Source organism: Rhipicephalus sanguineus, chromosome 1 (genome assembly GCF_013339695.2).
Source record: "Rhipicephalus sanguineus isolate Rsan-2018 chromosome 1, BIME_Rsan_1.4, whole genome shotgun sequence".
NCBI lineage: Eukaryota > Metazoa > Arthropoda > Arachnida > Ixodida > Ixodidae > Rhipicephalus > Rhipicephalus sanguineus.
The window spans coordinates 112,314,095-112,339,906 of NC_051176.1; the positions used below are offsets into that span (position 1 = coordinate 112,314,095).

Genomic DNA, 25,812 nt, shown 5'->3' on the forward strand with positions numbered 1-25,812 from the left:
CTTTCCAGTTGTTATGTCTAGAAACTAACTGCACGACCGATGCGGCATCACCTGTCGGGAGTGCCTATGTGAACTGCATGTTGCTGCTGAAAACGGGAATTCCACAGTACTTTTGCAGTAGGATGACCACTGCCATTTGAGACAGACACCAGCTGCTAATGCCAACATGGCTTGCAACGTCTATAGCAAAGGCAAGTTGGTCCCTTGCGTACACCTCATAACAACATTTGCAGACGCTGTCGTAGCCTTCAATATACCTTGCAAAACTACTTCCGATATACACAGATTCACAGATACTGAAAAAGAGCCACGAGTGTTCAAAAACAGGCTTCTGCCTTGTACGCATTTTCATGGTGATGCATCAACAGAGGGATTATTGAGCTTTTGTCACTTATTGAAACCTAACAACAAGGAATTTACAAACTGACCTCTGAGTTTAAGTTTTGCTGAATTGCATGTGCTGCCTCATCAGGGTTCTTTTCTTTTCGTCCACGTTTCTTGCAGGGTCCCAAAGGTACTTTACGTATCCTAGTTGTCGTGTGATATTTGGTGAGCACTTCCAATGATCCTGCTTTTACCTGAGTGAAGAAAAGAGAAAACAAGTGTGAGTAAAGCATAGAGTTCTCTGTAAATGCAGCTCCAAAAATATGCCTACCAATCGACACTTAATGTTTTGATCTGACCAACACCTTGACATTACTACAAAAATTCAAATTAGTGCTAATCATTTGAATACTGCAAGGCAGTAGTGTCACTTTAACATTACTCACATTTTAAATCTTTGAGCAGTTCAATGAACGGCAAACATTAAACACTACATCAGCTGAGATAAGTACGGTTTCCTAAAAACTTTATTTTCATTTCGAAGACAGCAAAATGGTTGCAATTAACGGAGAAAATGGATGCCAAGCTTTTTCTTTCGTGAATTTTGCACCCACGCTGCGGTGCAACAATGTCAATGTTACACCAAGGATTTCACTGCATTTTCGCTCATCAGTGCCATTCTTATGAAAAAAAAAAAAAGTGTTTGAATATCAACATTTGCCACGCTAAATCTCTGTCTCCCCTTGTATGTAGAGTCCTTATTTACTGGCCAAAAAACAAACAGTAGTGAGCAGATGGTTTCAAAATCAGGGGTGACACAAAAGAGCTACGACTCTAGGTGGTGCCTACCCCATTTTTTTATGACCGTGTCCTTTCTGGCTTACCACACCTTTGATCACAGTAGGACTCTCTTTTGTAGTTTTCCATACTGTAATCTACCAATGTGCCGCAACTGGGCATGACATTCCTATTTAGGTGCCCTCTGAATTTTACCCACTGAATTACAGACCAAGATGTCAAGAAACAGAGAAGCTCAAAAGTAAGCTAGCATAGTACATCAGTACAAAAGGACTTCTTTTTGGGCAAGTTGGCGCTTAGATTGCTGCAGTGCAGCAACCTAAGCAATCAAGCATGCCTAAGTACTATCGCAATGAAAAGAACAGTGAACAGCGGAAAGTGTGGCTTTTGGCACAGTCCAATTCCGACATGCCTAGGCTGTCACTAGGGGAATCTGCACTTTCAGGCTGTAGCGCTAGAATCTCGCTCCAGCTGACACCATAACACCGCGTGTGCCTATCATCTGCCAGTCATGCCTGGGACTCGGAACCCACACACGGTGCAACAGCGCCTGCCGGAGCAAGATTCTAGCGCTACAGTCATGCCGGCTGAAAGCACAGATTCGCCTAGCAACAGGCAAGGCATGTCGGGAATGGAGTGTGCCGAAAGTCACGCTTTCCGGTGTTCGCGTTTCTTTTCATTACGACAGTGCATCAGTACAGTTTCACCTGATTTGCGCTGATGGCTGAATAAGGTAGTAGCATCACATTTATTTAAGAAAGTAGACTAGCTTAGTTACGTAAACAAAAATAAGACAACATAACTGGAAATGCTGCTATGCCCACTGAGCATAAGTCACATCATGTAGAGGCAATACATTCGCTGAGATATTGAGATAGGTGTGCATTTGTGCACTGAACTACACTGCTTGTTTGTGTCCTTTCTTGGCTCCATCTCAATAAGTTGCACCGACAAGGCCGGAAGTCTATGATTGCTTAGCTTGTTAAGTGGTAACTTCCATGCATGGTATTTAATGGCAAAATGATGGTAATACAGTCAAGAGGACAGAATATTTATTTAAATAATTATTAGCACAGAGTGTGCCTGCTAAACCTCCTGCAGCCAACCTTGTATTTTTGCGAAGCTTGCACATCACTATGAAACAACACTGAAAAAGCTATTCACCATGACAAAGGCAATGATAACTTTGATGTAAAACAAGAATTAAAATAAAATGCAGCCTTCAGATTTTTTTTTTAAGTGGCAGCAATATGCTACAGCAATGACTTTTTCGAGCAGCTTCTCAGAGATAAAAATAAAGCTTTTTTTTCATAAATGCAGCATGTGACACCGAAATAATCACTGCGGTCACTACACCTAATCACATCACTTCGTTAGAAAATGGTACAATTGCCAGTGTGTAGAGCCTGAATACTTCTACAAATCTGCTCAAAGTGCAACACCTTATAATAAAAGCAAATAAATCTAGAGTAGTGGATCTTCTTTTGCCAAATATCTGGTTCTTATTTCAATTTTACTGTACAGCACAATATAAGCTGATTTCACAAGACAAAAAGCTCACTCTGGTGAAAAGAGCTTAAGAGGCCATTTGTTTACTAATGCTTCCACACAAATGACCTGAGAGAAGTACAGAAGTGCTATAAATGCATAACTACAGTGCACATGTCACCCAAACTTGTCTTCACAATTTAACTGAAGACATGCACGAACCTGCAACAGTCACCCTCGACACCCTAGCCTTCATATATGTAGTCGAATGCACCCACCTTCTCGTAAAATCCATCTTTTTTCCCATATTCATCAGTTGCATCAAGTACATACAATGGAAGCACGTGCAGCTGCTCATCGTCACCCTTCTCAAAACCACGGTGCTTTGTCAACGTCACAACCTGAAAAAACAAAAAAAACAATGAGCCAAATACACATTTATGAAGTGTGCTCGTAGTGTGAAACAAAATTTACTTAATAGGGACTAATACAGCCATTAACAAGGCCTCTTCCTCTTATCGCTATCCCCCCACCTCCTTTCCCTCGACAGTGCTTAACGTCTCCCTTTGATCAAGGGGATGCACACGGGCTGCTTCTATGTGAGAGGTGACACGTGTGCATGTATTGCTGACCACAAGGCAAGGGCAGGGCCCCCTCTTAAATTTTCTGTTTCTACTGGTGGACAGGGCCACCTGTTCGTGGAGAAAACACTCTACCTGTGTTCATGCCTGTAAATATATTCATCATTCCTTCCAATTTATGAAAAGCAAAGCCGCTATAAAGCCTAGAAATTTATTCACAAGTTTTCTATAACACTGGATTACCCCATCAACTTTCACAATATTATCTATTAAGCAGTCACTCTATGCAACCGCATAAAACATTTCCACAACTTTAAAAATATCAAGTTCTTGAGGGATACTCACAACAGTGCAGCCATTATTCATGTTGTGCAGATCTTTGTGAGAATGGGCGCAAAAGTCCACGCAGGCTGTGACTCCAGAAAATGGCCTTCCTGGCTTCAGACCCAACCTACATGATATACCCTCGGACTCGAACTCGGTCTGAGTAGGAAAATTAGAAAAAGGGCCAATGTTGCACTGGAATGAGTTTTCAAACAACAGCTGTGATACACTAACAAAAACAACGTCGAAACATACCTGGTTCTTGTACGATTCTGGTGCAACTCTAGCATACAGAGGAGCCATATCAGTAGCCAATTGCTGCAGCTTCTCTTCAAGCTCCTGTTCCTATACATCACAAAGAAAGTTATTGTTACAAGTGGCTGCCCATATTCCACTGCAAATAGCAAACTAACAAGTCAGTAATGTGCACTGCAGGATGATCAAAGTGGCATATGTACACACCTCTTCCATGTCGAACCATTGTCTGACAGATTATTCATACATCCCATTATACATGTAAGCAGAGATGTAGCGTTGCTTTTTTTTTTTTTTTTGGGGGGGGGGGGGGAGGGATGCTGAAAAGCTACATATTGTGGGAGTACACAATAAAAGTCATTGCTGTGGCAAAAATGTGAAGTTTATCTATGCCAGGTTCATTCGAGATATATTATGTGCCCAGAATAAATTAAGCCAATAAACTGGGGTTGTTAACATTATCGACTGAGGAGGGTGGCAAGGATGTCCCCCCCCCCCCCCCCCCCGCATTTTTAACTGATGCCACTAGGCGTAAGACAGGTACGGTGTGTTCAAGAATAATGAACTATTCAACCCCCCCCGCATTTTTAACTGATGCCACTAGGCGTAAGACAGGTACGGTGTGTTCAAGAATAATGAACTATTCAAGTACAATAAAATACCAGCTGTAAAGTGAAGGTAGAAATTATGCAAACACATCCTAGCTCCCTTGGATAACCTGTTACCTACATGTTCTGAGCCAATGAACACTATTATAGACGAATTCCACCGGACATACGTCACGAAAATGCGGTGGCGCTGTCGTCGGGCGTTTAGTTTCGCGCGGTAGGCAAAAGCCGCCGTGCCTACCGCAGTTGCTGCTGTGTTTTCGCTGGTGCGTGCGCTGTTTGTCGTCGTGTAAAGAAGAAAAAACGGTTTAACGACGAGCATTGCCACAGTTATTTGCGCAGGAAGGCACAAGAAGGATGGAATAAGCTTTTTTTTTTTTCATTAGCTGTTTACGAAGACCGTCGCGAGAAATTAGCGGCAGCTGTAAAACGCGAAAACTTGTCTCCGACGCCGGCTCATCGGTTATGTTTTCGGGCGGCTTACCCAGCAGAAAGGATTAGCTTAGTGAAGCGTTTGTCATTGTAATGTGCAGCACCGCATTTCTTGGCATAAGCCTTGTGTGGAGGCATATAGCGAGCACGTTTACCTCAAAGCAGGTTAACGTTGTGGATAGCATTGTCATATGCGGAGAAATCTTCACGGTTGCCATTGTTGATATCTTTTTCCATTCTTGATATAAGTCTTAAACGCGCTAAAATGATTTCGCTGTACTCGCGTGAACTAAAGTGTGGCTCGGTCATGGCGCATATGTTTCTGTCTGCTTGGTCACGGTTCATTAACGCAGCCGCGACTTCGACTATGCTTTTCCAAATCTTATGCGGCTGCGATGAGACACCCGTTCTGGCAGCGGTGCGCTTCCCTATATGTCCATGTCTGTCAGAATTCACAGAAAAACAACACTCGGGAAACTTGCCGAGTCTGTTTACGGGCTGTACGCATTGCGCGGTCTCGACTTGAGCGTGCGGACGGAGCCGCGGCCCGCGGTTGGCTGACCTGACAGGTACGTAACCACCTTGTCCACATGATGTAGTTTAAGCATCATCGCAAGCGTGTCACGGATGAAAGTGTCTCCGAGATCGCCGTTCCATTAGTGAACAAATAAAACGTACACGTGTGATCTAGACTGTCGCAACGGCGATGATCATTCGCAAATGAGTCACATTCCCGCCGTCAAGATACTTCATGTTTCTATGAGGTTCTCAGAGCAAGAGCAGCACGTCAACATGATGTTCATTTCAGAGTCCCTCTTACAGCCATTGAAACTTCCTGTGTTGCGGCCGCCGCTTGTAAGCATGCTGCGGGAGGCGCCCCGACGCGCGGTGCTCGGAGGCAGCTTTTGCACCTGCTGCGCCAGTTGTCACGTGATCATAAGAGGGCGGTAGCGCGCTTCAAGCTGGACCGGTTGGGCGGAGCCTACGCGCCGTGACGTCGCTACAAGGGCGCTAAATATATCGACGGCGCCTACCGCTGTTTACAAACATGGAGTAGGTCTATACAATTTTTACTAATTTGTACAACACTGGAAGAGCCACTGACATATCACAGACTTCACTGTGGTGCTGCTATAAGAAAATAAGAAACAGCATAACAGCTGCACGTACTCAAAGCTGTCATTTCAGGATTTAATTGAAAATATAGTTATACAAGGTGTTTCAAGAAATGTGTCTGAAATTCCTTAAAAATAAGGGAAATTCAGTATTCACTCACTGCCTTCACAATTAGTTTTTCCATAGTGGCAGGCACTTAAGATGCCTAAAGAGATAATTTACAACAGTAATTACCAAAGTTAAATTAATTAACTTTTTAATTAGTGGAGGCAGGGGGTCATCGGGTCAAATGGGAGAATTGGAGCTTTCCCTGCAAAGAGCCCATTGCTGCTATGAGATTTTGAAAAAGTGGCCTCTAGTAATTATTTCGGAGTAATGAAATTCGACCAAATTTATCGGCGAAACTGAAACCTAAACACGGAAGAGTGCAAATGCCATATTCTTCCGAGACATCCAGAATGAATGAGCATCGTTATATCGACCATCAACCGATTCGTTTAGTGGGTGTGTGGGCTGTGCTTGCGACTATAGCATGCATAGCACACATACATTAACAAATGCAGAAGAACTAACACCTCTGCAATCGCTGTCATGAACAGCAACGTCATTTAGGTCGTCTGCTATTGTGCGCACTTAGGTTTTGGTTTCACCGGTGAATTCGGTGGAATTTTATTATGCGGCATTAATTACAAGAGGCCGCTTTTTCAAAATCTAAAAGCTGCAATGTGCTCTTTGCATGAAGGACTTCAATTGTCTCATGACCTGACTGCCTGTCTCCACTAATTAAAGGATTAATTAGTATAATTGCTTTGATTAATGTCCTAAATAACGCCTTTACGAATCTTAAGATGCCTGTCATACAAAAAAAGTAATTGTGAAAGCTGCAAGCAAATATCGCGTTTTTCTTATTTTTGAGGATTTTCGACCCATTTCTTGAAACACCCTGTATTCGCAACTGTACTGCAAACATGTGAGCACACAAGTACTGCAAATTTGTTTGTATACACATGTCATGACCAAATAGAAATTCTTTCTAATTTTTGGTGAAAACCACAGACATCAACACAGTCAGCAAAGTCACTATATCCTTCTCATCAATCAAAGAAGAGGGTCAGCAGAGAGAAGCATGTGACACAGATGGCAGAGACAGGAGCCATTGAGAAGAAAAATGCAGCACTTGGGAATTGCAAACAAACAAAATTGGTGGCGATTATGTATGCTAAGTATGAAATGGCTGCGTGGCACGGAAACGGTTGAAATTTCAGACACAGGGCAGCGCACGCTTTCTTTCGAGGAACTTTCCCTTTGAGCAAGCGGTCACAAGCACGAATGCCCTATGCAACATGCACTGCTTGGGATGTCACTGATTGCGCCACACGACCTCAGTTCTTCATCGAATGTAGAGTGTACAATGGCACCACTGGAAATTCACCGCAAAGCAAAATATAAAGAGAAGAAAGGACTCATCAAGTGAATTTGACTAGCTCCCTCAGCTCCTGCACATGGGAGAACACAGGGAAGGTACACCACTTGCGGACAATAGGCGAGGCAAAGAGGGAGAGTGTTTTTTTTTTTTACAGTGTCTGCTGCCTCCTGATGGCATGGTTCAAATCCTTTTAAATCATCCTGTCATGAACTGACTTGAAAATGCTCTCATTAAAATGCTTCCTAGGCAGCAGCTTAACTCTTCCAATGTGTAACCAAAATTTACGATGGGGCCTGATGAGGGGCTCTTTAAAGGAACCCTGCAAGAATCTGTGAACATAGTAAAAAATGCTGTTGATTTGTAGTCAAGGCTCCTGTGAACATGGCACTCTTTATTATGCAGTGCATGCACATGTGTTAATTAAGGGACAAAATGTGCTGTGTCCCATGACAGCTGGTAGCCCTTTACCATGTCTATACGCTTCTCTGCATTACACCAGTTTCTAGGTTGCTTCTAGGTTGTTGCTACGCCTTAGCTAGGTGATGCTAGGTTGTTTCTACGTTGATTCTCAGTGCAGAGATTATAGTTAAACTACACACAGTCACAGACACGACATGGATGTCCAAACTCCAGAGACATAAACTCGCGCTGAAACCAAGCGTTTGCACCTCGGAGATCTACGGGCACGTCGTCGTTGGCTTAGGCCTTCCATTGCTCTGGGGTCTTGTAGCAGCTGCCATTGCCTTTCCCGTTCCCTAGTGTTGGGCTAACTGCTGCCTTCTTCCTTTTTAGTGGACCAGTGGTGAGTAGTGAGATTTATCCAATTTCTGTGGCACATACCCGTTTATGATGACCGTTTTCTGACAGGCCGCACAGTGGCACATACCTGTTTGTTGGGCTAACTGTTGTCTTCTTCATTTTTAGTGGACGAGCGGCAAGTAGTGGGGTTTACCCAATTTCTGTGGCACATACCCGTTTATGAATCGTGATACGGCATACAACTTACGGCTAGCTTAAACAGCTTCATTGTTAAAACGAGTGGGACATGACCTTTTGAGGAAACGAGCCAAGGTGGGACATGCATTGTCCCACTGCCCACTTAGGGTCTCAGCTTTTCAGTTTCTGAGATCACTATAGCTGCTTATTAAGAGGCTCAAAGCATGCAATGCAAGGAGGCACTTACCACTTACCAGGCTTTACAAATAAGCTTTGTGTATTTTTCCCGAGATGTTGTCTAGCATAAGCGGCAGCTTTTGTGTGTAGCGGTAGTGCATGCGCCTTGCCCTCGTGCAACATGCTCGTGCAATCAAATGAATGCAACAGACAATTAGTCAAAGGAAGTACATATTAAATAGTTGTCTTTAACTGTAGTGCAGCAAACGTGATGTAAATTGAAATGAATTAAAGCGGACGAAAAATCACCCTTGAGCTACGACAGAAGCATCTTCCGTCGTAGCTCAATTGGTAGAGCATCGGATGCATAATTCGAAGGTTGTGGGTTCGGATACCACTGACGGAAAGGGTGATTTTTCGTCCAGTTTAATTCATTTCAATTTAAATCATAATTACTACACTACAGTTAAAGACAACAATTAATGTCCCCCTATACTTTCTTTAAATAATTATCTGTTGAATTCATTTAGCTGCGTCTAACAAAGAAATGAGCCCTTAGAAAATAAATTCCCCTTATTTCGTACACTCATGCAATATAACTTGCACTACATGCTCTATCACATTGTTTCAGTATTTTAGTGATCTACGGAAGCATGAAATATGAATGAGAATAGCTAAATCAAAGTGAAACATCTTTGAAATGTCTGCAAATAAAAAGGAAATGTGAAAGGGGCTTACTAGGCCTAATCTTCAACCACTACATTCAGGATATTTGCAAGTCGGTAAAACCAATGTCTCACTCTTGCGTCAAACCTGTCCATAATTGATGTAATTACATTGCTGGAATGCAAGAAGTATATTTCGCACATAATGAACATCTCATTCGTGACGAATGAGCAACCAATTAGGCATCTCGAGAGTGATGACAGTGAAAAAAAAACAAAGCAGCAAGGAAAACGACTCATGCTACACGTGCCACCTCCAAATTTAAATAAAAACCAAATTATAGTTGCGGTATCCTCTATGTGATGGTGCTAATTGTTTCTGTGGACTAGGTATGTCCCTCTAAGCAATAGAGGAAGTTTCCTCTTGCAGTTGCAGATGAGACATACCGGGCGTTTCAGGTAACTAGAACCAAGGATTTTTTTTTTTAACGGTTAACTGCAAAAGAATGAAACCAACGAAATATGGTTTGCCATTATGTGGCACTTGTTAGGGTATTTGTTGTATTGTGCTTAATTAGTTAGTCAATTAACGGATCAATCATGCAAAATTTTTAATATTCACTTTAGGGCCAAGTGCGTTCTGTTATGTTGTAAAGGGCATTCCAAAACGAGCGATCCACTTTTTTGTGACAACATACATGCTGCGTCGTGATTTTTTCTGGCGTTGAAAGAAAGCCCACAAAATATGAAACAAGAACTCGAGGCTTCGCTCATACACTACCATATCGTAGTGCTCTCTACCATGCTTTGAGCTAAAGGACCGTGCGCATGCACCGTCAACCTTTCGCTTATCAGGGACAACAGCGCTTCTTTGCCGCGTGCCATTGTCAAATATGCTGACGCACTGCGAAGCTGATGCCTAGACCTGTGGCTGCTCATTTCACCAGAGTCCACGCACAAAGTTCTTTCGCTCGAAGCATGGTTGACAGCGCTACAATATGGTCGTGCATGAGCGCAGTCAGGTGCTTTTATTTCAGGTTTCGTTGCTTTTCTTTAAACACTAGAAAAAATCACCGCACAGCATGTATGTTACTAAAAGAAATTGAATCGGTCATATTGGAATGCTCTCTACAATGTAATGAGACACACTTGGCCCTACAGTGAATATTAAAAATTTTGCATAATTAATCTTAGGTGCAATATAAAATTAAGTTACTTAATTAAACTAATTAAGTGCAATATAAAAACAGCCTAACGAGCGCCACATGACGGCAAGCCATATGTCGTCGGTTTCATTCAGCTGCAGTTAACCATTTTTTTTAATCCTTGGTTCTAGTTACATGAAACACACAGTATATGTCACAATCAACGTTTATAGAACCAGGTAAGTTGCAAAACTCCCCGCGTCAGCCAACCTGTCGCGCGGCGCCGGGACAGCTTCCGGTTTGGTGGCGCTGGCGGTGCAACAAGCTTCCGCTAGCAGACGAAAACACGTAGTCTGCGTGACAAACGCCGGGGCAGCCGTTCAGAAAGTGCTCGGTTGTTTACTCGCCGACTGGGTATTATCGCGATTTTTCGTTGAGCTGCCGCTGCAATGTAAAACTGAGTAATATTTAGCAGCGGTAAGGCAAAGTCAGTAAAGCTATGGCTTTCAAGACTGTCCAAGATAACTGACGCTTGATAGCATAGCATACGAGTCTGTCCATTACCCTATAAGAAATTAACTATATGGCGCATTCTCGTAGCGTAATTATTTAGCTAAAGTGGATGCTTGGGCGTGTTGGTACTTATATCTTTTCGTTTTGGACTGTGCAAGTATTGCGTGGTGTTAACGAATAAATCATTGTTGTAAGTCAGCGCTGTTGTTTGTGTAATCCTTTTTCTGGTGCTCCGTAGTTTTTCGCGCTATTTTTTTTTCGATAATTCTTCACTTTCACTTTTTTGAAGTGAGGAGTTTTCACTCTGTACCGCGGCTGTCGTTACTTGTAATTATTGAGTGATAAAATCGCCGTGTGTGTACTGCATGCCATAATTTCAGTCCTGCTACAGAAAGAAAAATTGTATTTATTTTTCGCACGCAATGCAGAAAAACAATCTTTCAGATATTGCATGTATGGTGTGATGCACACAAACGGCACAACTTATTTACAGTCTCAGGCATTAAACCTTAAGACAGCTCTAATTAACTGTAAAAAATTATTTACAGCACAATTTTCAGAATCACTCAAATCAAGGCAAGTTCGGGAATAGTATCTTTGGGACGCAATACTCGACGAGGCTCCTTTCCGCTGGTGATTGCAACCTTAATTCTTATCGTTGATCGTGTGAGAGAAAGTCTTCAGGATGTCTTCCTCATGAATGTGCATATCACATGCAAGTGATATGTCGGACAGTTTCTTGTCCATACGAGGAATGGCGCGATCCCACGTCGCTCGCTGGTCAAGGTCACGCGGGGCACAAACAGGTTACCAACCGTCTCGTATTTCGCGGGACTGTCCCGACTTTTTATACAGCGTTGCGAGCCGTCCCTGTCGGGACAGCTATATGTCCCGGATTTATTTCGTACCGTCCAGTTAGAACATTTATGTGATCCAACGCACGCCCGACAACGCGCGTCACGCTCCAGAACACAAAGTTCTCACGAATAGCACGCACGAAGCAATGTTGCGGTGGCTAGCGGTGGCTGCGAAGGGCTTCAGTTACTTTGTCTGAACTTCTGTGCGAAACGCGACAACTTTTACGAATACATTCTCCAGCAAGAGGAAGTGTTGCGAGCAGCACGTAGCCAGCTGAAGAGGCCGAAACAATGGACACCCCCCCCCCCTCCCCCCACCCGTCCCGACTCCCTTTATTGAAGAGTTGGTAACCCTAGGCACAAAAGAAATGTCGGGGTGTCTCGGAACAGAGCATGTCGGCATGGTGAAGACACGCAGCATATTCCAAGCACAACAGAAAACGCCACGCTGTTCGCGCAGAAAGCAGCCTCTACGGATACTGACGCGACGCGCCGCAACACCGGCTGAAGAGAGCGGAGTGAGTGAATCCTGTTGCGACAGCAGCGCCACATCTGTCGCTGATGGCGGCGGCGCCGCGCAACATCGCTCAGTTTTGCAACTGACCTGGTTCTATAAACGTTGGTCACAATGACCAACAAAAACAAAGGGTTAAGAAGCGTTCGACATGCGATAGACCAAGGTCAGACCCGTCTCTGTTTTTTTTTTTCCTAATTCAACCCGAGATTGTTAATGCGTGTGGTTGGATAGTTTGGCCGCTTTGTAGGCAGGCAACAGACTTTATCTGCGACTGCTAGGTGGCATAAGAAGGCAAATGTTCAGCTAGAAGCAACAAAGGCAGCAGATATTTTCTGACATGGACAAGCAAAAAGTATAAATTACCCGAATTTACACAAAACAGTAGTTTGAATTAAATGGCTTTAAAATGCACTGAAAACATTGCGGGCCAACAAAAAATTTGAAATTTGTTTGAATTAACAAAAAGTTTGAATTATTGAGAGTCTACTGTACTTGGAAAGGTGTTGCAGGGCCCCTTTAAAGGAGCACTGACATCCAATTTTAAAGTCGAGATGTGCCATTCATTCGATTGATCGGTATGCATAGGTCTTCTTGGCCAAATTTGAATGGCGTCCGTCGCGTGGAAGTAATTTTATTTCGAGGGCAAACAGCGTACAAAAGCTCAACGGAAGGTTGATCACGCTGCGACATCGACACTAGTGCTACGTGTAAAGTGTGATACATTCCGCAAATACCATCCTGAGTGACGATACGCTAGTAACAGTGACGTCGCCGATCTGAGTGTATTTATTGTGGCGCCGACGCCAGGCGACGACGCTCTCACTCCCAGCCATGCTTGCGATTCATCGCGTCGCATCGACTAATTTGTCGTGTGCTCCACAGCGCGAGTGCGATCAATCGGAGCGACTACGTGCCAGCATGTAGTGGAACCGCTGCGTAGTGCGGACCTGCTCGTCGAGGCGCGGAAAAAGCGCAAAGTGCGTGGCGTTTCATTACACATACGGTACACGCCAACACGACCATATGCTATCAAAGTGGAGTAGCCTATAGATAAAAAACATCGCTAACAAGTAACACGCATGTAGCGTTAATAGTGAGTGTTGGTTCGTCCGTGGACTTCCTTGCGCTAGCGTAATACCGGGTTACTGCAGCCGTAACCGTGAGAGGCCGGATATGTGGGGTCATCTGGCGGCGCAAAGAAGAACCTGGCAAGCACAGAATTCTTATTGTAGAAACCTATCGTATTCTATTTCTCCACTGGTGTGCATTCACTATGCCAATATTCCATAGACCCCTTTGCATATACCGGAATGCCGTGCACGCTAAAATTCTCTGATATAGCTAATTGAGACATACCAGCAATTATGGCCCAAGCGTGCGTCCCCGGGCACCTCCTCGTTGCTGCTTGGAACGGCGTCCATTTCTGAATCGCTGTTTTGCAAAGGGTCGAAGTGAAAATGATTCGTGACGTCTGATTCCAAGTTCCAGAATGTCGTGTTCAACACAAGTCGATATTTTTGACGGCGACGACGGCGACACTGGTGACAAGGCATGACTGAACATGCGCGCCTAGCAGACGAAATGTTAGCTGAGCAGCTGACTCTCACGTCATTCCTTTCTGTGGACAAGTGGTAAACTGGGGCGCGGTCTGTAGTTGACCGCGAGGGAGCGCTGCCAGCGCTAAAAAATGGCGGGCTTGCAGGCCGTTTTGAATCGTGCTAGATACCGGTGATGAAAGGTCCATTCGATTCACCCTGCACTATCTGAACTGGTTCATGATGGTGACGTCAGAGTGCCGTCGTCGTGCAGGGAACGTTTCAGAAAGTGCAGCAGCAACGAGATGCCGAAACGAATACGAGAGTGCAGATGTCGTGCAAGCCCTCTGCTACGGTCGGCTGTCTCGCGAATTATGCAGGTTGTGATTCGTAAAAGTGGCCGCGCTTACGCTGCCTGGCATTTCAAACTACCGGAAAACATTCACTGAAGTATTCCTTGGGCACCGTTAAAATAGCCACGAATGCAGTCGTCTGCGTCGTCTGCTGCGGTTACAGCCATCTTGTGCTGCACGGACTCTGCACTACCTCACGAGTAAGTGCAGGGAATTCGTGAACTGGTCTTGCACGACGGCTGCACTTTTTTGAAACGAATACCGCGGTGCCGACGCCGCCATGTTGAACTCGTGAAACGAATGCCGGAGTGCAGCACCACCGTGAACCGGTTCACGAAGTGCAGGTGAAACGAATGGACCTATAAATCAATAAAACAGATAGCTATTCCTCCCTCAGTTGCATTTTCGGTCGCGAATCGCTACTAGGGGGTAGATAACTACTCGTGGATGCAAAAATCTTGACATGCGTAAATTTGATGTCAGTGCTCCTTTAAAGCAGCACTGACATCAACTTTACGCATGCCAATATTTTTGCATCCACGAGTAGTTATCGCCCCCTAGTAGTGACTCGCGACTCAAAACGCAACGGAGGGACGAATAACTATCTTTTATATTCATTAATATGACCAGTATCGAGCACGATTTAAAACGGGTGGCAAGCTTGCCAAATTGTAGCACTGTTATTTGTTGGCGATATTTCTCTATACCCTACTCCACGTAGATAGCTTGTGGTCCTGTTGGTGTGTATAGTAAGTGTAATGAAATGACGCACACTTTCCGCTTTTTCCACGCTTCGAAGAGCACGACTGCAGTGCACAATAGTTCCCTGACATGCTGACTGATGAGAACACAACAAATCATTCGAAGCGGCGTGACAAAGATCAGGCACGAGGAGTGAGGAGAGCCACTGGGAGGGAGTGAAAGCGTTTCCAGGCATCGGTGGCAGTTGGCGCCACGATAGGAACACCCAGATCGTCGACGTCATCGTTACTAGCATATTGTCACTCAGGATGGTATAGGCCACACCGAACACATCAAAGTTACATCAATGTCGCAGGGTGTTGAGCTTTTGTAAACTGTTTGCCCTTGAAATAAAATGACTTCCAGGAGACAGACAACATTCAAATTTGGCCAGGAAAACTTATGCATACCGAGTCATCAAATGAAGGACACATCTCAAGCTTGAAAATTTATGTCAGTGCCCTTTTAAGGAATACCTTCCAAATTTTCAAAACGATAACTAGGCTTGTGACCTTAAATTTTCTATCAACATCATCATCATAACACTTTTGTTTTAACGGTTCCTCTGCTTCACATGAGTCGAGCAATGTTTCTTTTTTTGATGCAGACTTCAAAATTGAAATTCAAAATTTAATATAAATACAATAGTCCATGCTTTTTCTTCCTTATTAAGTTTGAGAATCCCCTGTTTAGAGTTGTTGAATGTTTATTTCTTTTGAATATATAAAGGATAACAACACTTACAGGAGTTGTGAGACAGAACTATGTACTGAGGATTGTTCCGAATGATTCTTCTGCAGGATAGTTGTGGTTGTTGCACAGGGCAGCAGTTCTTGAACATGGTCACTGAATATGGCCATGTCATGGTCAGTGGCATCCCAAGCAGTGCATGTTGTGTAGGGTCATTCATGCGCAAATTACACTCTCACTCGAAGTGCAGCTTCCATGAAAGGAATAGAGTTACTATACAGGCTCCCCTTTAGGAGCCAGATTTGCTCATAGCTTTTCCATTCACCACTTGCACCGGCGAATGGAAAAGCAACCATGCAGTGGAGAGAAGTCGCTGCTAAGGCACAGGTAAACACAGTTGGCAATGGCAGTGCCACCGCGTTACCACAGTTTAGCCAACATCCAGGCCACTGCTACTGAAATTTGTATATGACTTACTATTCTCTCTTTACGGCAAAAATTGTGTGATTAACACCTTTTTTTTTTTTCAGATATTTAGGGCTGCTCAGGGCCTCATTTTTTGACAGATGGTGCCCGGCCATGCACAATGATAGATCCAGTGGCAAGCAATGTGTTGGCACATGCAAAGAGATATTCCTCTTCGTTAACAAGAAAGCAAACAGCCATTATTGCTCAAATGTAAAAGTTCATAAGGAAGTGGCCCTTGATTGTCCCTGATAAAGCGGGCAGAATACAAGGGTAGCACAGTCCAACAACGATCGCAAACTGCACAACGAGCTTGTTGCTGCGAATGTGACGTGTGGCTTTCCCTAAAAACCTTTACTGCCTTTGCTCACAGGATAGCAGACATATGCACAATTCTGGTTCCTAAAGGGCCCACACAGCACTTTTAGAAAGGAAGTGCATGCCACTTTTTGTTGGAAATTTGAACCACTTTTGTGTGAAAGAAATGTTTCACATTTAGCAGACACGTTTGCCACCAAGCAATTGTTTGTTTCAAAATTTTAAAACATTGTCATGACCATTGGTATATTCATGATGATGGCATATTCACTGTCATCATCACGATCATCAGTGTACTTATGTTCACAGCAGGCGAAGGCCTCTCCAAATCATCTCTAGTTATCACTGTCTGTGACAGCATTTGGGTTGCTCTTATTCTTTGCACTGATAGCTGCAGGGCTAAATGAAGGCTCCAATGCAGCCTAACTGGAAATATATTGACGTGAGTGGGCTCTTGAAGACAATAATTTACATTAAAGCAATTTTTTTTTAAAGGTAAGTTAGATGACAAACAACCTTAAAAAAACATGACAAGTAGAGGAAGAGCCCTACATTATTTCACAGCGAAACCAAGTGAATTTGAGATTTCCACTCAAAAGCGTTTACGTACTTCAGACTGTTCCGAAAGCTTGAACTTCCGAACAGATTTGCTCCTTGCATACTTGCAGCCATTGTAGTACATACTCCATGAGCAGCCAAACGAAAAGGATGCTCCACAGTTTTCAGAGTCTGCTCCTTGACATGCACATGTTCGTCTGCAAAAGAAACAAGAAAAAAAAAAAAGGCAATGGGCATTTGTAGAACAAGTAACGTTCAAAATTATTGGCACAAGAAATTTTGCAATGCAAAATAAATACATAACAGCAATTAAGAAAATTTATCATAAATAAGCATATATTGAGAATACACAGATTTGTCCTAGATATCCACCATGAATACTCATTACTATACCACTTTGTCATACTTTCCCCTTTCCTATATGCTTGTTTGTGCAATGTGTATAGCGAAGACGGTACTTTAACATCAATGGGGGCGTTATACACAGCAGCTCTTGCTTCAGCATCAGCAAGCTCGTTGCCTGCCAATCCACAGTGTCCAGGGATCCATTTCAATGTAATTGAGTGACCATTCCTCTGCGTAAGGTTGAATGCCTGAATGATTTCTAAAGCTAGTGTATAATATCATCCCCTTCTTGAGCAAGAGTCAATGGCTTAAATGTGCAGAGTAGTATGCTAGAGTGCCCTAGCTCAGGCCGACCTCTCTGCCTTCCAATAAATTATCTTTCTCTATATATAGCATGTAAAACCTATTCTGATTCTTATACACAGTACCACGCTATGCATATTAATGTAGTTCTGTCCACTGTGCCAACTTAATTAAGCTTTTGCGCTTTCATTCATATCGTCATGCATACTTATTTGTTACTTTGTAACTCGTGTACCATAACTTCCTGAAACACCGACAGCGATTCCACAGCAAGAGTATCTTGTCTATAATCAGATTGCATGCACAAAGCAAGTAGTAATTCTAGGCTGTACACGAACACAAGAAATTACGCTGGAACATCACCAAGAAAAAAAAAAAGAAAGAAAACAGTCATGTTTAAATAGGCGGCAAATTTGACCTTCACATGAGATTTTGATCACTAACATTTGTGCATGCTGCTATTGCTGTGCTTTGTATGCTATTTGTTTTACTGGGCACTATTTTGCTCAATAAAAAGTCAAATATTTAACTTGTGTCTTTGCCAGTGCATTGTTCCACACTGGCACAACAACATTTGGTGGACATGCATCTAGGCTTACGTTCCGGATACCCCCATAAAGTAGTGAACCAAGCCCCGAAGCGTGTACGAAGCACTAATGTTACCCTCGACCATCCAGATAGACTCAAGCTACAAGTATTGCCCTCGGAGCACGAACCCCTACCTGACAAGACCACCAAGACGAAGACAAGGACAGCAGCCATGATGACAGATCCAGTGTCTTCTGCATCCGTCATGCTGCGACAACCAAGGCAGCCCTTAACATTCCACAGATCATCGACTGAAGAACCAGAAAGCTGGCTGGAGACATTAGAAAATGTCACCAATTTCGACAAATGGAACTGTGATGACAAGTTACAAAATGTGTATATCTTCTTGGAAGATGCCACAAGAACTTGGTTCAAGAACAGAGTCCACCCTGTCAAAATGACATGCTATCCTTCTATACATAACCTTCGTTTACTAAGCAGCAGTGGAAGAAACAATGCAGATGGTGCTGTTCAAGCTGGCTCACAGAAGAAACCTGGTGACGATGTTCTTGACGCCATGCTACCAATGTCAGTGATGAAGGTAATCTAAACATCACTTCCTACTTCCAGTGCACCAAAGAATGCCTTTGTTGGTGCTCACCCACCTGTATATCAAGCATCAGCAACGAATTGACAGCCAGACCTACAATCGCGTCACCAACGCTAAAGGGACACTAAAGGCAAATAACAATTTATGTCAGAGTGAAAGCCCAATGTATGACAACTTCTAAAACGGCAATATTATCAACAGCAGTGCCCTACTTACCGAGAAATTAAGCTAAATGTATCACATGATGAGCGCCACGAGTGGGACATTTTCGAAGTGATCCCGATGACGTATGGAAGTCGGCCTACAATAAATCACTAGTAATCAAACTAGCAGCAGTAAAAAAAGAACATTCCGAGCATCAAAAGACGTAATAAAATGCTGTTTGTTCGTTTCCGCTTGATTCATGGAAAACAAAACCTCCATGGCGTTGCCATGGGGAACGGCGCGCGTGGTTCAAAGGTTCCGTTTTCGCCGAACTGCGCCTCGCCCGTCTCAGTGGTGGCAGTTTCGGGATCGCGTACTGCCGTGCGTGTTTTGAGCGCTCGTGAAAGTCGCTCTGGGATGAGCACTGGGATGATGCTTTTTAAGAGAGGGGTATTTACATGTGTACTACATGTTTTATCTTTCCCTTCAAACATCCGTAAAATTTTCTGCTGTTTTACCCATTCTCAGAATGATAAGCAATATAAAGAAACATGGAAAAGAGAAAGCTCACACCTGGATGCATTAAAGGCTTGCCATGAAGTGCAGTGCTCATAAGATGGCCGTGGTTCTGAGTATGCCTGCTGTAGCTATTCTGACCGAATTTCACTGATAATTATGTAAAAAATTTAGAGGACGCTTGAGCTTCACCTTCAAGAGTAGGACACGATAGTGTTATCGGGCCCCGTGCGCATCGCCTTCAAGCATGACTTCAAGGAAAGGAACATTTGTGTGCTTAACATCGGCCATTTCAAACTATCCTAGAATGCCTACTGCAAGTACAGTTGCGAAGTGCCCACTACGCCATAATTCTTCCTTTTACAAATCGGTGAAGTACCCACTACGTGTCCGTAAGGTGCCACGCGCACCTGTACACTTTGTTGGGTGGGCAGCTTTAAACAACCCACTCGTTGCGCTATTCACATGTTCTGACGCCTGGTCGATTCTACGATTCTGTCACGCAATATTACATGCATCAAGGAGACTCCTACATGACATTCTTATCGCATTTTTTTTACGAAGCGATTTCAAGCACTGTCGTGGCTCCATGGTAGAACACCTGCTTGCCACGCAAGAGGCCTGAGTTCGATTGCCACTCGGACCACAGTTATATATTTAATTCATTTATCTGCATGGAGCTCAAATTTCACTCATGGACAATGCTCACAACCAACGATGCCAACCCCACCGATGCCAACACCAAAATTTCTGCGAAACGAGCTCTTTAACGCTATCGCCTTAAAACATTCGATCGCTATTTCCAATCTGCCAGTGAGCCAAATTTCTTCCCCTTTCTGACAAAACTTGTGGATGTTCCAGGAGCTCAGCACAACACGTGATTGAAACGAAAAAGAAGATTAAATTGAAAATTACTAAATACAAGCCTTGGTTAACTTACGAGTGCAGTAATTTGAGCGGTGCTGTCTGGAGTGTTCCAGCTTAGCACATTTAAGTCAACAGCAGTGTGAAACATGGCAAAGATAAAGTTTACTGTGCCCGAATGAGCTCACAAACTTCTACAGATTCTTATTTCTCTAGGATGGAGCACGAGGAACCCGGACCAAACCCATATTTTTTTCGTTTGGACACCCTGAAGGGAACAAGCACAAAATTGTAAATATTGCTCCAAAAGTCACTGAGTCTGCGTACATGAGCCCAAGCCTGACTGAAAACTATTTCTAGTACAGGAACCAAGTTAACTATTTGACTATGCAGTGCTGTGAACACACAGCCATTTCAGGAGTTTGCCTGATACACATTATATAAAAGTGCCATACAAAGGAGCAAAATAAATGAAGCTACCACACAGCCACATATTCACATTGTCAGAAGACACACAAGTGTCCAGATATTTTTCTTCTAACAAACACCACACAGTTAAGCAGATTTTACCATAGAGGCCAAATTAGAGATGTTTTAACAATGTATGCGATGCAACACAACCTAGCATTAATTTCGTTTGTTAAGGCTAGCAGTTCTCAGGCATTTAAAGGGCCCGTAAACAGGCTGCAACTTTTTTTTACACCCCCAAAACAAGCTCACTAATTCGTACAGTAGACCGCGGCGATCACGTTTTCCGAATATTACAGCACTGCGCGCCGCGCAGACCCTTCATTTCGAAAAACAATTCCCGCACTTCTTTCCTACATGGTTTTTTAAAATTATTTTTTTTATAAAATGAATTTAATTAAATGTTTATTTAGTTTAAATTAAAATTGTAAATTGTGGATTTACAGATGAATAATCATTAAAAAATTTTTATTAATTGAACTATAATATTAATTTTATTCTCAATATTATTTTTATCCTTATTTTTTGTAACATTCTATTACAATACATTTTTTATTTTTGAATATTGACCAATCCTCTTCGTACGCGCAGTGAGGCAAACTCGGCGATCGGCGAGTTTACGTAGCACTGAGCTCGTCGATTGGTCTAAACCAAGCCTCAACAAGTTAACGTCAGTTCCTGTTCCCACCCGCCGCTACGAAACTGCCCCTTGTTTCTTGGCCCTGCGGTGATGCGGTTTCAGCCAAGCAGATAGCACCTGCACGAACTTGGCCTTCGACATGAGCAACACGTAGAGGAAGCATTGTTCACTTGTCGGCTGCAAATCGAGCGGAGAGAGGGAAACCTCCCTCGGACGGGTCGCGCTTGCTTGGTTTTCCCATTGCACGCGTGGCAAGCGGGGTTCTTTTCTCTTGCACCCCTTGGTCGACTTGGAAAGCAAGCACGCATTCCTGCTGCATTGTGAACTGTCACAAAGGTTTAAAAATACCGAAGAGCCGAAAACTGCCCATCAAGTTACGGAGCATGTGCGACAACGTAATTGCTGATGTCCTATCACGTTGCCAAATTGGGCGGAGTCACGACGACGGGCTACGCCTTCCCCTCCCTGTGGCTGAGAAGGGTGGCGAGGCCGCGTGAAAATTTGAAACCAGCTGAAACAGATGTTCTGACCTCTGTAACTTCCTTATTATAGCACGTACTCGCAAAATTCTTGCGGCAACATGTTCACATTGTAAAAGTGCGCATATTTCTCTTCATTACAATTTCTGGACCTCGGGGTTGTTTACTGGCCCTTTAACATTGTCGCTACATCACTGCATGGGCTAAATTGAGTAAATAAATGGTAAATCATGAAAGTTAATTATCGATTAGTTAAATGAATGAACATTGTCAAGCTTGAGAAAGGGAGATAGAGGAAGGGAAGGAAAGGCAGGGAGAGTAATGATACTTTGTCCAGTTTGCGACTCTGAGTGTGGGGAGGAAAACGAGGAAGCACAAGAGAGAGAAAAGGCAGGAGCATTTACCACTCACAAGCATGGTACAGCACATCTACAGTCATGCATGTAATTCTGCTGCCTTCATCTACTGTAGATGATGTGATATGGTTGTGGCGACCACTGCGCACAGACCTACGCAGCCTCCGTCTCGTCACTGATTAGCCCGGCGTGACACAGCTACCTGCTGCGACACGCTTCCGATAAAAGACAGCGCCACGCAGTTTCACCGGAGGCTTACGTCACCACTGCTGGCTATATAACCCAAGCTACCAAGCTTGGTTTCATGTTTGTTTCTCTAACCTTCCGAAGCACAGCATCGGCATGCTTGCCCTGCTGCTGCTATTACGTTATTAAACATTGTTTTGTTTTATGTTGGGATCCGTCCTTCACTGACTCCGCATCCCACATGGTTATCTGGGTTGATGAGCTGAGAAACCAGGCTTCTAAGAATCTTTTCTTCCGTAAACGGACCATTGTCTAGTCTTATGAAGGCACACTAGAGAGTCTGGCACTGTTTATTGAAGCAGGAACAGTGGTATAGAAAATGGTCAAAGGTTTCCTCGCATTTGCGCATTGCTTAGTGAACATGGTGAACCAACCACCCTAATGTCATAGCTGCATGAGTTAGTGAAGGCTACCCCGACTCGGCAATATTCTCTCAGAAGAGGCTGAATTGTGCTACCTGCAAATGGCAATGTCTAAAAATCTCGATTGCTTAGACAGCAAGTGATCTTCATCTCAGAGGGTTTCTGGCATAAGTTACACAGCCATTTCATCACCTTAAAGTCTAGCACATACACTAAAATGCACTGCGATCTTTCCATGCCATAGAGTTACTTTAATAAAAGATTTTCCTTAGTAGGAAAAGTAGCAAATGTTAAACAATTTGTTACTACATAAACCAAATCATAATTGTCATGTTACACTGTTTATACAAATCCATATATGACAATAATCCTTTTTTAAATCTGTTTTTAAACATGGTTATTCCTTTCTTGCTTATCTAGAAAAGTTTGTATTCCAGCCTTTGCCTGTTATTTGTCTTTTTTTTGGCACAATAATAAGTGCTTCGTTGAGCCCATTTTCTTTTAGGCAACCATACAAGCCGTGCAAGTTTGAATGTAAAGCTTACTGCTCATTGGTGCCACAGCGACGCTGAGTGGGGAAGCCGAAGTTGACTGTTTTATGGACAACTGTGCGATAGAGGTCGTCAGCCATGTCTGCATGGACACCCTCCCATGCGACGATGGCCATGACAATATAGGCTGACAGGCAGCGATGACCTTGCCGATGCCGCAGTACGGCCAGCACCTTCTCATTGGGACCGCTGCGCCGAATCACCCACTTGGCCACCGGGCACCCCTGGCTTGTCTTGCCCTCCTTCCCAGTGTACAGCACTTTCTCGATTCGTAGTGCACTGCCCGTCTCATTCAGCCTGGAGTGGTAACCCACCAGAGAGAGACAGGTTGCAGCTTTAGCCATGACGGCACAACTAGACCACTTTAGATTTTGCATGCCACAGCACAACCTATGCTCATCTGTTAATGAACTTGTTGAGATAAGACAATGATAATGATGATGTGGTGGCCAGGTCATATTCATTACTGGCACATGCTTTTCATGCTGCAGGAAAAACTACAAAATCATAGTAAGGTGCACGCACTTTTGAAGATGGTAAAAGACAGTTAAATGTTAATTTAACAAAGTACTTTTGATTCCTTGACAGGTATTAATAGAGCCAGCGAGCTGAAAACCTCGAAGTAACACAGCGAGCTCAAAAACTTGCCTGATTTAACTGAGTATTTAGGGAAAATATAAGTCAAGGAACATGCCACAAGAACACCATTGCACTGAAAATGGCTCAAGATTTATTAGTGTACTGCTGAAGTAAATACAGCAGTAAATACATTAAAGGGATACTGAACAAAACCTTTGCCGCCGAGATTTTCAGCCAACTTGAAAGATTGGGAGCTGCAATCGACAGGCACAACCTTCACTTCAGGCACAAACTAGCGGAAAAATAATAAATTTTGGTGACGTTTGGCGACTAATGTCCCGGGAAAATGATCATGCCAACCTTGGCAGCCATCGTGAGCACATCCCAACCCGCTCCGCTTCCACTACGGTTCCTAGAACCAGCAGGAACAGCACCGGCAGCGAACAATAATGCTCCCGGGTGAGGTAAAGCCCCTAAATAGTGGGGTACGTCTCATCACCTTAGTGGAAGGAGGAGAGTGGGATGTAAAGGGGAGGTGGAGAAAAGGAAGTAGCATGACAGGAAAATGTGCACCCTGCATCCGCCGTGAGAACAATTGATGTCACAACCATCGAAGCACAGCCCCGCGCGTGCTGGTGTGCAGCCCCCATGCACTGGCAACCCTTCAAAAATACAGCGAACTGTTCAAAAATATGTGAAATAAACTCTGTTTATCAGAACAGCCACGTCTTCCGAGTGGAATTTCAATGTTTTTGTCATTTTTTCCCTGTTTTTGCTCAGTATCCTTAACACGCTGGCTTAAGATGGGCAGTTTCCCTCTTTTCAAAATGCCTGTTGCAGGTGCTCGGAAGTGCAAACTTAACGTGGCAGATAAAATGGTGGCTGCAGCAAAGATGGTGGCTGCAGCATGCCAGTATGATGTCCAGCTGGAAGAAGTGCTCCAACTTTTTCCAGCTGAACACGATACTGGCATGCCCGAGTGCAATTATGCAAATGGCAATGATGACATCAACAGAGCTGCTGAACGTTTAAGTTGCAAATCGTCATGCATGAGCAATCAGAAGCAGGCAGTAATTACACCTTCAAACATTCAACATCAGCATGGGCGCTGTTGACCGTCTAAGAAGGTTGGCCATCTCCCGTGACGGAACAGAATATGCACACACACAGATATGCATCAGATGCATGGCTCGATGCTGGCAATGTGCATACGAGCAAATGTCTTTTTTTTTATTATCTTATAAATAATATGTTACTTGCAAAAATGTTTTAAGTGCTTCCGACCTCAGGAAGCTTCTTATTAAATGGGGCCCTGCAACACTTTTTCAGCGCAGAAAAAGTTGCTAATCTGCTGTCAAAGCTCCTGTGAACATGTGAGTCAAACGCTGCTTCACTGCATGCAGTAGGAAATTTACAATTTATTGTTGAAAACAGTAAAAAAATCGCTTGCTCCATCCTTCACAAAACTATGCAGCAAGTGGGAGCAGCTGTGAATGATCGCAGGGGGCATGTACTAAGTCGTTTAGATACTGCAGACTTTAACGGTGTGTCATGCATGTTTGAGCAGGAAGCAGTGACAGAAAAAAAAAAAAAAAAGAGGAGAAGAAAGTGCTCAAGGTCATAACATACAGCAACATAACTTTTGGGCTGTGCATCGCGCATGCCATACCTCTGTGTAGATTCCAGTGTGCTCATGGCAATGAAAAGAGCGAGAAAGTGCTTATTACATGCCGCAACTCCGCTGATAGTACTTGACGTATTCAAAAAACATTTGCGTTGGGAGATTCGTGAGGCAACAGAGTTCCATAGTAAGGTCATATTGTGATAATTTACAAAAGTGCTGCAGGGACCCGTGAAGTTCTCAAGGTGAAACATCTCATTTTTGGGACTCGTTTATCTCATTAAATTGAAGCTTAAAACAGTACTACAACAAGCATGTGACACTAATGAGCAGGTACAAAATTATATAAAATTGAATATTCTTGTTTTCTGGCATCAC

General features: G+C 43.6%; 1 protein-coding gene across 6 annotated transcripts in view; it reads right to left on the bottom strand.

Moving 5' to 3' along the window:
* Positions 1 to 25,812, bottom strand: part of LOC119396304 (methylcytosine dioxygenase TET3) — a 196,919-nt gene that overhangs the window by 9,561 nt on the left and 161,546 nt on the right. For all 6 annotated transcript variants that reach the window (XM_049415909.1, XM_037663481.2, XM_037663464.2 and 3 more), the window contains 6 exons: positions 23,229 to 23,531; positions 16,875 to 17,019; positions 3,771 to 3,860; positions 3,537 to 3,674; positions 2,889 to 3,011; positions 429 to 578 (listed from right to left, as the gene is read on the bottom strand). In XM_049415909.1, coding sequence (XP_049271866.1) covers positions 429 to 578; positions 2,889 to 3,011; positions 3,537 to 3,674; positions 3,771 to 3,860; positions 16,875 to 17,019; positions 23,229 to 23,531 — 949 coding nt within the window. The remainder of the gene's footprint in view (positions 1 to 428; positions 579 to 2,888; positions 3,012 to 3,536; positions 3,675 to 3,770; positions 3,861 to 16,874; positions 17,020 to 23,228; positions 23,532 to 25,812) is intronic.